This window comes from Bombus bifarius, unplaced genomic scaffold, assembly GCF_011952205.1.
Source record: "Bombus bifarius isolate JDL3187 unplaced genomic scaffold, Bbif_JDL3187 scf7180000008163, whole genome shotgun sequence".
Classification (NCBI taxonomy): Eukaryota; Metazoa; Arthropoda; class Insecta; order Hymenoptera; family Apidae; genus Bombus; species Bombus bifarius.
This window is the reverse complement of record NW_022884485.1, coordinates 5,975-18,548: the sequence shown is the minus strand read 5'-3', so window position 1 is coordinate 18,548 and position 12,574 is coordinate 5,975. Positions and strand designations below refer to the sequence as shown.

The window sequence follows — 12,574 nt, the reverse complement described above, 5'->3', positions numbered from 1 at the left end:
CGTGTACTCGGTTAATTTTTTACTATTACATACATTCACGTATACATGAATGAGTATGTAAATTGAATGGGTCACACATGACGAAATGGAATTGAATTTAAAGAAAAAAATGAATAATGAAGAAAGTTTATTTCACTTTGCATAACAGTTTTTTATTTTTATTATCGGCATATAAAAGTGGAAAGAAAACGCTATAAAATTACTTGGGAGGCATACAAGGTTTTACCACCACTAGAATTTTTGTTGTACGAAAATAGGATTCCATACGAAGAAAGAAAGTGTTTCGTTATGAAATTTCTAGTAGAATGTGCATTTGTATACCGGAAGTGTATGGATCGATGAATATAGGTACAAACAATGATGTAAATGAAAGAAAAGTGGAGGGAGTGAAAGGATAGAAGTAAAAGAAAAAGAATAATGAGATTGCCAAAACATTTTATAGTTGTTCGTGTGTTTAGATGTATGAGATAAATACTACTACATATTTCAATGGTAATAACAAAGATAGGATGCTACATACACAAGTAAAAAAATTTTGAAAAATTCTGTTTTAAAGTTTAGTGATGCAGTAAGTAATAGAGTGTGAGAGAAAGAGGTGCAAAAGCGCAGAAAGAACGCCGTCACGAACCGCAAGCGTAAACGGTCGAAAACCGATTTCAAATAGAAATTGATTATAGATCCTCTATAGATGATTAGTTAGAGTCGATCGAGTGATAGAATAAAAAAATAATTCAACTTTCATATTTTCACTTATTCTTTGAAAGAATTAAAAGAAACTGATGGAATTTAGGGAAAGATGATTCGGGAGTTTTTTTGGATCGTGAAAGTGTTAGGTGAACGATAGTCTTTGATTGACAAATTAGAAAGATAAATTGAAACTTGTATGAATTGATGAAAAGAAAATCTAAGAATGCACCAAAACAGAAAAAAGAAAAAGCGAGTGAATTACGGTGTAAGGGCAGTCGAGGTATTGCGTGGAATGAAGGGATTTGGCTTTACGATCTCGGGACAACAACCTTGCATATTGAGCTGCATCGTTCCAGGAAGTCCAGCGGATATCGCTGGATTACGAGCCGGCGATTATTTAGTATCTGTTAATGGCCACAATGTTAGCAAACTGCCCCATGACGATGTTGTGCAATTAATTGGTCGTTCAAAGGGTATTTTAAAGTTGCAAATAGCTGAAAATTATTATTCTGATTCCTCTGACGAAGAAGGAGTAACAGCAGTACGCTGCAAGCCCAAATATATTCATAAACCTCGTGCAAGTAATATGGGAGCGCTACAATTACAATGTAGAGTTGCCAAAGTTGTGCGAGATTTACAAAGTGGTGCTATGTTTGATGTAGCAGGAAAAACACCACCTGAATTGCAAAACCATGGAACTTACTGTAATTTACATTATCACTGGGATATGTCTAGTCCTCTTCCACCACCACCACCGCCAGCATCTCATAAAAGAGATTCTGAGAAAATAGTGCATAGAACAGTTGTTGGTTACCTCGGAACTATAGATATTCCAAATCAATTGCATCCGTCTTGTATGATGCAGGTAATTTTGATAACACTATCATTACTATCTCTTAATTCTGTATAAACACTAAGTTATCCTTGAATTTGATCTAATATGATTTTACTAATTCATATTTATTCTTCTAGGTATTGAGAAAATGCATCAAACGGTTGAAAGCTGAGAAAAGAAATCCAACCACAGTATTGTTAACAATACATGTAGCAAATATAAAACTCACCAATTCAGAAAATCGTGTTATAGCAGAATATCCGTCCTATAGAATAATATTTTGTAATTCCTTTTCTGAACAAGATAAACAATATTTTGGGATATTAACTAAATCTGTTAAAGATAAAGAAAATATTGTTTCCAATTCCTGCCATGTTTTTACAATATACTATAAATTAATTGATCATATAGTACATTCTAGTGTGTGCAATATATTTGGTTTTACATGCACCAAAACTTCTGAACTAAATGTATGTCAGGAATTTCCAGACAGTTGCAATGGTCTGATTGGTGCTATACAAACTTTGTACATATCAGATTCAACAGCTACTGACACAAATCCATATAATGAAATGAGGAGACATCAAGAAACTGCTTCTCCGCAACCAAGCAATATAAGTACATCAACAGCTCATTCGAGTAATAGTGATTCCGGAATTGGCTATAAGGATGATTGTACAAGTCGATCAGATAAAAATATCGTACAAAATATTCCCCGAAGAAGATGTCCAACTTTGGAATATAGGGTATGTTGATTAAAATGCTCATAGTAGTTAACTCAGTTAATATTAAATGGATTGTAGGATTTACATTGTAATAACACTATTCTATAATATTTGTTACTTAGTCAGTAAATATATATTGAAATGTATGTAGTCCTTTTTTTGTTATTTAAAATATAAAGTTTTTCATGGATACACCTGTTACATTTTGTCATTTTATCTATCTGAGTTCTAAAGAAATTTTAATGATTGTAATATGGGTATTATTCAATCCATTGTGGTTATAAAAAAAAATACTTAAAATATATGATAGTTTAAACTATTTTCATAACTATTCTAAATTGAACAGTTTTCATTTTACTTAATAAATAAAGATCTCCTTCTAAGTAACATGATATATGTTTAGGATGCGTGTGAATATTCGTCAAGATCATACGGTAACGAAGCTGTAGATTTGAGATTAACGGTACGAGCTGTATCAAAAACATGCTGGAACGAAACAAATAAATTGAGCAAAGATAGTCTGGAATTGCCTCGTGAAAGTGTGATGTTTAATGATTTTTGCAATGGCATAAGTACGTGTTCGAAAGCGATAGAAAATTCCGACATGAATTCCGACATACAAAAGGGAACGAAGAGGGGGGACTTGCCCACCTGTCCATTGCCATCTGCTTCAACAGTTAAGCAGGGGTTGCTTAGTTCGTCCGTTGGCTCTCTTGTGTCCGTTTGCACCACCGCAATGCTGCACGGTTTAAAAGATCCTGTTGAGACGCCCGGTGATGCCGCAATTAAGTCGCAATCGCAATTGTTGGCACTTACGAGACTAGCGGAATCGAAAGAAATCGAAGTACCAGACAAGTTTAGCCCGAAAGTTTTTTCTGGTATTTCCAAATCTTTAGTGCATAGTTTTGAAGACCTTAATACAAGCATGGATTACGTTCGACCACTGTGCCAAACTTATTCAGATAAATCGGATAATTCACGTCCTTGGGGAAGCTTGCAAGAAATTAGAAACGTTGGGACCTGTGCACAGAATATCTGTCTGGTAAGATTTATATTTATTATTTCCAATATTTACTTTTGCTAACGCGATCTACAATGTGGGAGATTCAGGATCAGATCGTGTTTGGGACCTGTTTCGGGTTTTCAAAAAATCTAAGAAAGTTAATGGATACTTATTATAACATTTCTATTACAATATCCAATAAGTTTCAAAATGGAATATTTATCTCAAATACCGGGTCCGATATTGTTCTCGTTGGGGGCATAAACGTCTCACGTTATACACGGAAGATTAATTGGTTCTTAAATGAGTTATCAATTTACAATTTAAGATTATTGCAATAAATGGGATACAAATATAATGGAAAAGGAAGACAAAATTTAAATATTTGCATTAAATGAAAGAATAATGCCTGAAATTGCAAATAAGGAAAAAGAAATATGAGAACAGAGGGGAAGCACGAGTAAATGAGTGAGTTCTATGAATAAGTGAGCGAGATAATGCACGAGTGTGAGAGTATGTGTGAGCGAGTGAGCGAGCGAAAGAAGAAGAGAAAAAGAGAGAATGATGGGAATTAGAGTATCATATTTCGGTTCGATAGTTCAATTCGATAGTACAATTTTTGGATGAAATAACGAAAATAATTTTACGAAAGAAATCGAATAAGTAGATAGAAGTAGCAAAGAAGATATATTTAGTATGAATAAATGAAGGTACCGACGGATAAACCGACCGACCGACTGAGCTTGGAACTTGGAAAGGAGAGGGAAAGAGAAAGAGAAGGAAATGAAGTACGAGCGAATATACCCGTAGCGGTAGTGCACATGAGAGTGACATGTTACACACAAAATGAACGTGACGCTGTCGTGCAATAGTTACAATGTTGATTACTATAGAATCATGGTTGAATTAATTATTTAGAAAAATTAATTGAATAATCGTTCGTGTAAATTATCGGTTCGATTGTAAGAAATCGATCGGTCGATCGTGTCGGTTCTGTCGGTATACGTCGTGTTCGGCTGACCATTGAGTTGAACAGACACCGTGTGCGGAATCATAATTGTCAACGGGTGCATCGCTGCAGTTGGGCGGAGCCCTTATTATTACGAGCATACCACAATCTTGTTTTGATAGTTAATACCAAAGAAAATTATTTCCTTGACTGTATTATGTTTATATAAGTATTTTTATTTTTCCTTCGATAAATGGGATCGTTACGTGTGTACACGAAGGAATACGATCTTCGATCACGACATGGATACCGTGGTGAAATCGGTATGTACGACACGGTCAATATTTTATGGAATTACTAGGAGATCATCTAATGGATTCTAGTTCGACGTTCTTTATTTTTTCAAAGTTAATCAGTTGTTTACATTAAAGAAGTGACAAAGTGAAATCGAAGAGCATTCTCGCTATTGTTATTTTATAAATCAGGACAGAAAATGAAATTTTAATGATTTGATCTATGATCAATAGTCGACAACGTCAAATCGATATGTTACGTCGATACGTTATACTGTTACACCGATACGTATTGTTATCGTTCTAATAATTGAAATTAATTATATTTTCGCGCCCTCTTAAATCTTTTTATAATCATATTTTCCTTAATTCTATTTCAATTATTTGTGATTATGATGTACTTGTTCAAATCTTATCAACGATTGATATATATTAAATAAGTGACTCAGATATTTATGGTTATATATTTTTGTTGTCGGGAATGTTACGAAACAGGGAGGAAATAGATGTATTAAAAATTATTTATTATTACGTAGAATTATAAGTATTTTTCGTTTTTATGTTAGCTTTTCTTGTTTTAGTAGTTCTCTCTCTTTTTTTATTTTGAATTTATAATTATAAATATTTAAAGTTCTTAAAACGACTTATATACAGTTGCTTAATTATAGCTGTAGTACAATGGATTAGACGGACTATTATACGAATTGGAGTTAATGTATAAAAGACCATGAAGTTCTATTGACAAGTAAATTAAATGTTATATAATAACAATTATTAAAGACCGTATAAAGTTAGTGATTGCATACCGTTCTTTTTGTTCCTTGATTTATTCTTAACCAATATTTGTAATATTTGTTATGTTTGCAATAGTCGTATATAATAATCGTAATATTCGTAACGTTCGTATAAGGCTGAAGGCGCACGCGCTTGATCGTTTCCCCTATGACTCGTTTAATCCCATTTAACGACGTTATCAATAAAATATAATTTTTTTTAATGCTTCTTTCACACAGCACGGTAGTACACAATTATGCGATAAGAATACCGATTGTAAAAACATACATGCATGGGCCAATGGTTTTGAAAAATTACTAGAAGATCCAAAAGGTTTACAAACATTTGCGGTAAGAATGAAATTTTATTTTCACTAAATAAATACACATTGCATATTTTTCTAATACCTTTTTTCTTTTCATAATTTAGGAGTTTCTAAAAAAAGAATTTAGCCATGAAAATATCTACTTTTGGGCTGCTTGTGAGAGATACAAAGATACTAAAGATGTTACTACAAGACGTAAGTTGGCAAATCAAATTTACCAACGTCATTTGTCCACTACAGCAGCTGAACCTGTAAACGTTGATAGCCATGCAACTGGCCAAATAACGCAAGAACTTCTTAGTGAAGCACCTGCTGACCTTTTCTTACAGGTGTTCATGACATGTTTTTTTATTCTTCTGTTCAATTCTGCAATTGTGTTTATTACCATTATTAATATTATATTAGTTGTTCTGTATTAATAGAAATCGTTAGTTTGTATTTTATTTTCAGGCTCAAAAACAGGTTTTTAATCTAATGAAGTTTGATAGTTATCCGAGATTTTTAAGATCTGATTTATATCGTCGTTGTGTAGAAACAGGAAATTCCATAACTGGAGTAGAAGATTGTGATTTAAATCTTACCAGTTCTCCTAGTGTAAAGCTAAAGAAGAGTCACTCAGATGCAGAAGATCGATGTAGAAAATCTATTCTTCCATGGAATAGAAAAAACAGGTACTGATAATAAATAGTATTTAATAAATACTAATTGAAAACAAATGTTATCAGTGTATATTCGTCATAGTAATGTCTTTTTAGATCTAAATCAAAAGATCGTGGGGAATCTGAATATAATAAAGGCCCTAATAGAAATGAGACCATATATAAGAGCTTTACAACTATGAAAAGAGAAGCAGAAGGTAATAACAACGACGACAGTATTTCTATATCTAGCAGCAGGTCTTCATTAGCATCATGGGATTTGGCATTAAGACAATCATTCCACAAACATGTAAGTATTCTTTCTTTTTCTCTTACATTGTACATTGTAATTAAAAATAAACTTAGAAACTATTTTGTTTGGTAAAGCAATTGTATCGAAGGCAAGTATAACCATTGTATGTGTTAGTTTTACTTGTAATGCAAGTGTGTAGTAGATATTTTGGTATTGCAACTATGCGCAGATGTTTGTTGAAAGCTAATGTTAGTGTTATTAAGCACACATTTAATTTCGAATCTACAAAAGTTGTATGTATAACTTGTAGTCTTTATCGTCCTACGAAGGACAGTCGAATGAAACGAAAGAAGTTCGTGCCAAATGTACCGGGTTATGTCGGGTAATATTACCCGATGGATCGACTACGGTTGTGCCAACTAGCCAAATGGAGAGTATTAAAGATGTGGTTACACGGCTCCTTGATAAAAGAGCTCTTCGATATTCTAACTATGACGTTCTAATCCTTGCTACAGATGAGGTTTGTGATCTCTTGTATTTATTTAATGCACCTTTTAAAATTATCGCTCGAAACTAATAAAATAATTTGTTGATGTTAAACATGTATGGGACACGCTTCTTTCTTGCACATAGTCTGATTGAATGAAATGATAAGGTTGAATGGTATAACGATTGTAGGAGATTGTTGTTTTATGAGAATTGTTATGCATGCATTTCTGGTGTAGCTTTTGTAGTTGGGCACATTTGCATTAAACTTGATGTAAAATATACGTATTTTATGTATGCCGTACACGTATAATTTATAATCTAGTATAAACAGTCCAATCGAAACGAATATTCGTTGTACTTGTTATTACCTATACAGTATTAATATTTGAAAATGATAAAAAATTTCTTGTGTTTTCAGACTATAGATACAAAATATCCATCATCGGTACTGGCTGGTCAAGAAGTGGAAGTTGTACCAACGAAAATACTGAAAGTCGATCTACCTTCCCGTCGAGTAATAACTGTGATTGCACATAAAGGCAGAACTCTTAAAGATGTACTAAGGCCACTTCTAAATAAGTATGGTTTTAATTTAGAAACTATTACTGTATGGAGTGAAAACCACCGTGTTTGTACGGATGTACAGGCTATTGATGCTCCTGCGAGGTTAATTTTGACCAACATAAAGGATCAAGGTAATAAAAATGTTAGGATATAATAAGCTACAAGAAATTGGTAAAACATTAACTGTTGAAATAATTTGAGGGGAAACATTTTTGTAGATCCACAGAAAGAATTAACCACAGTTAAATACACTCATGATGGATCAAATTCTCAATCCACTCTAGACGAAATCACAAATAGAGTATTTGAAGAGCTTTTGGTGGGCAAAGGCGCGAGTAAATATCATTACAATGATGGTTCATGTAAGGTAAGAAATGTTTTATTTATCTAAATAATTATCTGAAAAAATTAATTGCTTTTTTATTTATGGGTTATTTTATTTTCTGGGATATAGTCCGACGATCAACGTTCTGAGGGTTCCTCTATCTTGCCGAGTAAATTTTTTCTTCGAGATTCTACAATGCATGGAAAAAAGAAGGTATGGTAGATGTCTGTTATTTTATATGTCTACTTACATTCAGTGTACATGTTGCTTTGGAAGATCGATTTTTATATATCCATATATTTTAATGTTAAAGGGAGGGAAGCCTAAATGTAATATGAACGAAAAAAGCAATGCGAACGATTATGTCTCCGAAGAAACTGCCAAATCTCATCCTCCTTTAATAGCAAAATGGCGGAACGGGGTAAAACTGCAATTACCGGGAAAATTCGACGGCGAAGGTAAATTATATATCATAGTACGAGAATAGTATTGCTAATAATAAAATTAGAAATATCTTTATCCAAGTATAGGATAATATTTATATTTATATTTATAGATTTATACGAAGGTTTAAAACGCGCACAAAGATCTAGATTAGAAGATCAGAGAGGCACAGAGATCAATTTTGAATTGCCAGACTTTTTAAAGGTAAACAAAAAACGAAACTTATATGCTCTGGGGTATAATAATGCGTATTTTTTTAATGGTACCAAACATTTTCATAAAGCATATTGTCAGTTATCGTAGTAACGTTTTTAAATACATTTCATTTTTGAAATTTTTATTATGCGTTGCGTTTCGACCCTTAAAGCTATGAAATTACTGATCAGAACAAGGAAAATGGTAAGCCGACGGATCGCAACAAAGTTCGAAGACCTAGGATAATATCTACCAATTGCGAAGCAAATGCCAAGTTTTACAGTTCGATTCACGAACGGCAAAACTGTGGCGGACATGATCAAAATACGACAACAACAGCAACACCTATAACAACAACATCAACCGCAACGACGACATTGGCTTCAGCAAAGAATGGAGATCTTGATAAACGATTCCATGTATTGGCTACTGGAAAGGAATTGCAGAGTAAGTCATCAGATAGTTCGTTCATATTAGATACAACTTTGACGGACGGAGATCGGACCGTTGTAGAGAATGGATCTTGCTCCCGAAATACTGCTTTGGATTCTTTCGATACTCAAGTCAACTCGTTAAGTGTAATGAAATCATCGAAACCTCCACCCCTTCCGCCGAAGCCAAAAAATCTTGTAACATGCGCAACAAAAAGTGGGTATATCATGTCTTCGAAATCTTTACCAAAGTCAAATTGTGCCGTTTCTTTAAGTCCAACCGAATTTACTCGGAAAAATATTTTATAACGTATTGCATTAGGGAAACGACATTCACATATTTTTGTATCTAGAATACATAAAATATACCACAAAATGAGCGAAAGTGCTTTCTAATCAATTTTGTATGTATCATATGCATTGCTACATATTTGAGGCAAAATGGTAATAAGGCGAAAAAGTTTGTATTTGTAGTATTATTCAGAACTTATTACCATTACGATTACGATCTTGTATCATACCACTTCGCCTCGATTGGTGGTAAGGTGCCCGATCCTCAAAGATGCCTTTATTCTAACGATATTCACAACGTATTTTTAATCATAAAAAAAATTTTAGTCTAAACTTATTTATGATGTTTTTACAGTACAGCTGTTACTCTCCTGGTTATACAGGACATATATTTTATTATTGTAATTTATAGCGAATGAATATTGTTATACGTAAACGATGGAAAAAATATTTGAGATTTTATGCACATTAAATAAATTATATAAACTTTGTTTTATAGAAGCGTTTCTTTTGTTTCTGTGTTAATTCGATATTTATTCCGATACAAATAGCGGAGGAAAATTTTCATAGTCATGTAAATTTATGTTCGGCGCACATAGGAACATGTGTTCAACGGTTTTCTGTCTCCTCTGTACTTTTGATTTCTTGATTTATTTCCTTGCGCTTTTGTAGGTGGCGTTATATGCAATGATAATATATTTACGCGGGCTTGTCATCATTGTCAGTTTGTTTAGCTCGATATACGAGTCAACGAAGTTCGATTTGATTATCGTGTTTCGACCAGCGAAATTATGTATGTATCTGACGTTAGTTTTTGATATGTTGTTCTACCATGTTAAAAGAGAATCGTTACAGTTAATTAGTACAAAGTGTAAAGAACTTGATTTTTCAATATTTCAAGTTGGAAACTTTTGTACAAAAGTCTTGTAAATAAAGTCTGATCAAAGAAAGGTAAGTAACTGAAAGATTAATTTAAAGATATATTTACAGATTATTTTATTTCCCTTAAATATTACTTAGTTACTATTAAAGCAGAATATTTCGTCCTATAAAAGATAATAAGAAATCATCTTAAATTATTTAATGTTATTATCACCTAACCCTACACAGTGTAAATACGCTATCCGATTCTTATCCTTTGTTCCATTCGTTCTGTTACTGTTCAAAGACGATTCTCTGTCATTCAATGATTATAAATGAGATATAATGTAGCGTGTATATAAGAATAATTAAACTATTAAATTAAAAATACAATGGAACACATTTTGTATCGATAGTGTGAAAACTATTTTACTATTACGAAATTTCTCAAAATTTCTGACTTCTAGCTTTTACTTTTTGAAGATTTTATCTTTTATAATTCGTTCCGTGTATCAAATAATTACTATACAAAAGAGTTATATATAATTAGTGAAATTTAATATTATATTCTCTATTATATTATACGTATTAAAAGTATCGACGAAGTAAGCAAGGGGAACACGTGCGTTGCTCTGTTCAAATCTTTTATTGTCAAAGTGTTTTTCGATGCGTTCGAGATTGAATAATTAGGCTCATACGTGTGTTATTAAAGAGGTAAAAAGTAAGATACTGAAACCTTTTATTGTTGATATCGGTCAGATTTGACATTTACGACTGATAAGAGATAAACGTATAATTAATTGCTTCTAATTCTAATTGCAGGTTAAGTATAAGAAAGATTCACAAGATACTGCACATTAACTCGTAAAACAGTTTTTATTCGAAAGTTTGATTGGATAGCTATTTAGACTGAGAGAACAAAGTAAATAATTAAAAAATATTTCGCTTTAATAATATTATATTATATTATATGTAATTTAATAATGTTAACATTTAGAATATAATATTGAGTTCGTTCTTCGCCCTTCATTATTTATCATTTTATCATTAAATTCGTATTTCTTCAAATTCTCACGTAGATTCTATATACATCTCTTCTATATTTCCGTTTGCAGATTATTTTTGATTCGTAGTCCTTGTAAGGGCACGTAAAACCTATTGGTTTAGACGCATTGAAAGCGTTGAAAAAATTGGACGCACAAGAGATACGATGTCTGGTTATAAACGCGTGTCTGTATTATCCTGCATTACTGAAATAGACGAATGTTCACCGGACAAACGTCAAGAGCAAACAGCAACATTCGTGTCACCGATTTCCGGAATTATTCGTAGCTTGATGAACTCCGCGCTCTCACCGCGCAATTATTCGAATTGCAAGAACAATGTAATCGATGAGAATGTAGTAGGTAAGCAAAATGAATACTTGCAAAACTACAACAGTACAGTGTCTCAAAAAATACATCGGCATATTTTAGTTATCAGATTTGTGTAAAGAATAATTTTTCGTATACACGTGTTTCCAACGCATAATTAATAAGCTGGGAGCTATAAAACCGTAGTAATTTTCATTTTCACGATAATTTGGAAAATACCCTCTCCTAGCACTACGTAGTTAATTAACGTATTACTTAACGACTATATAGCGATGTATTACCCGAATTACCTGCAATACTACTTTTTATAAGTTTCTAAACATTTCTATTTACAAAAACGACCACCATAGCAATTATGAGTTAAGTTTCATTTCTGCTTCATAAGTTACTCATATTTGGTTAATTATCGACAATAAAAAAAATGTTGAAGTTGTGTAGAGAAAACTGCAAGTGGAGGGGAGTGTGATTAAGGTGGGATGGAGTGGGGGTAAAGAGGAACGTGGTGGGGATATGAAATAAGCTATTCACGTTGGAACGAGAATAACGGAATAAATACGTTATTTTGTGCAAACAGCGAATTAATGCAGAGCAATTTGCAATGATTGCTTCAATACATAAGTAATGTTCTCATATACATTTAATTTTCCGTTTATTTTGAAACAAAAATTCGTTCGGTAGAACTAATGGTGAACCAATACGAAATGACTGACTTCTTTGATCAGAAGGAAAGCTGTTTGGGTTGACAAAAAAAGTCTGATTAGTAATTCGGTTTATAACCGTTAAAGGTTGCCGATCAAAACTTGGAGGTTCAGATTGCAAGACCTGCCTTACCGGCTCCACGAGAAATGCTAATACACCGAAACCCTCGAGAATACAAAAACCTGAGATACCCCTCACACCTTATAGGCCCTTATAGATTCTCGAAGCCCTTTACCATCTCTTCGTCATTTTCTCTCTTCTTTCCCCTCCTTCTTTAATTTCTTTCACTCCATACGTCCACGTCGTCTTCCCCTTCCTATAATCTTTTTTTGCTTCTCCGCTCCACTTTTTTTCTTCTTCATCGACTTTACATCTATTCGAATATTTTAATTTGACATTTGCTTTTATTGTTCGTTCCGT

The 12,574-nt window shown here is 32.9% G+C and overlaps 1 protein-coding gene across 5 annotated transcripts; it reads left to right on the top strand.

Moving 5' to 3' along the window:
- Nucleotides 1-218: 218 nt before the first annotated feature.
- LOC117208903 (regulator of G-protein signaling loco) lies at nt 219-9,722 on the top strand. Of its 5 annotated transcripts, XM_033450411.1 has the most exons (15): nt 219-1,552; nt 1,660-2,268; nt 2,651-3,289; nt 5,506-5,616; nt 5,696-5,920; nt 6,024-6,262; nt 6,347-6,539; nt 6,793-7,002; nt 7,390-7,666; nt 7,754-7,902; nt 7,990-8,073; nt 8,174-8,318; nt 8,417-8,508; nt 8,691-8,946; nt 9,013-9,722. In XM_033450411.1, exons 1-15 carry the CDS (start codon nt 911-913, stop codon nt 9,237-9,239), a joined length of 4,098 nt encoding a protein of 1,365 aa, XP_033306302.1. In that variant the 5' UTR covers nt 219-910; the 3' UTR covers nt 9,240-9,722. The 5 variants fall into 5 exon arrangements, with proteins under 5 accessions (XP_033306302.1, XP_033306301.1, XP_033306300.1 ...); XM_033450410.1 differs by having other exon boundaries at nt 6,042-6,262; nt 8,691-9,722; XM_033450409.1 differs by having other exon boundaries at nt 8,691-9,722.
- Nucleotides 9,723-12,574: the final 2,852 nt, after the last annotated feature.

Bases quoted from the DNA above. Each gene is read 5' to 3' on its own strand.
- LOC117208903 (XM_033450409.1), top strand. From the start codon at position 911: ATGCACCAAAACAGAAAAAAGAAAAAGCGAGTGAATTACGGTGTAAGG. The intron at 7,903-7,989 runs GTAAGAAATGTT...TCTGGGATATAG, and splicing joins ACAATGATGGTTCATGTAAG to TCCGACGATCAACGTTCTGA. The intron at 8,074-8,173 runs GTATGGTAGATG...TTAATGTTAAAG, and splicing joins CAATGCATGGAAAAAAGAAG to GGAGGGAAGCCTAAATGTAA.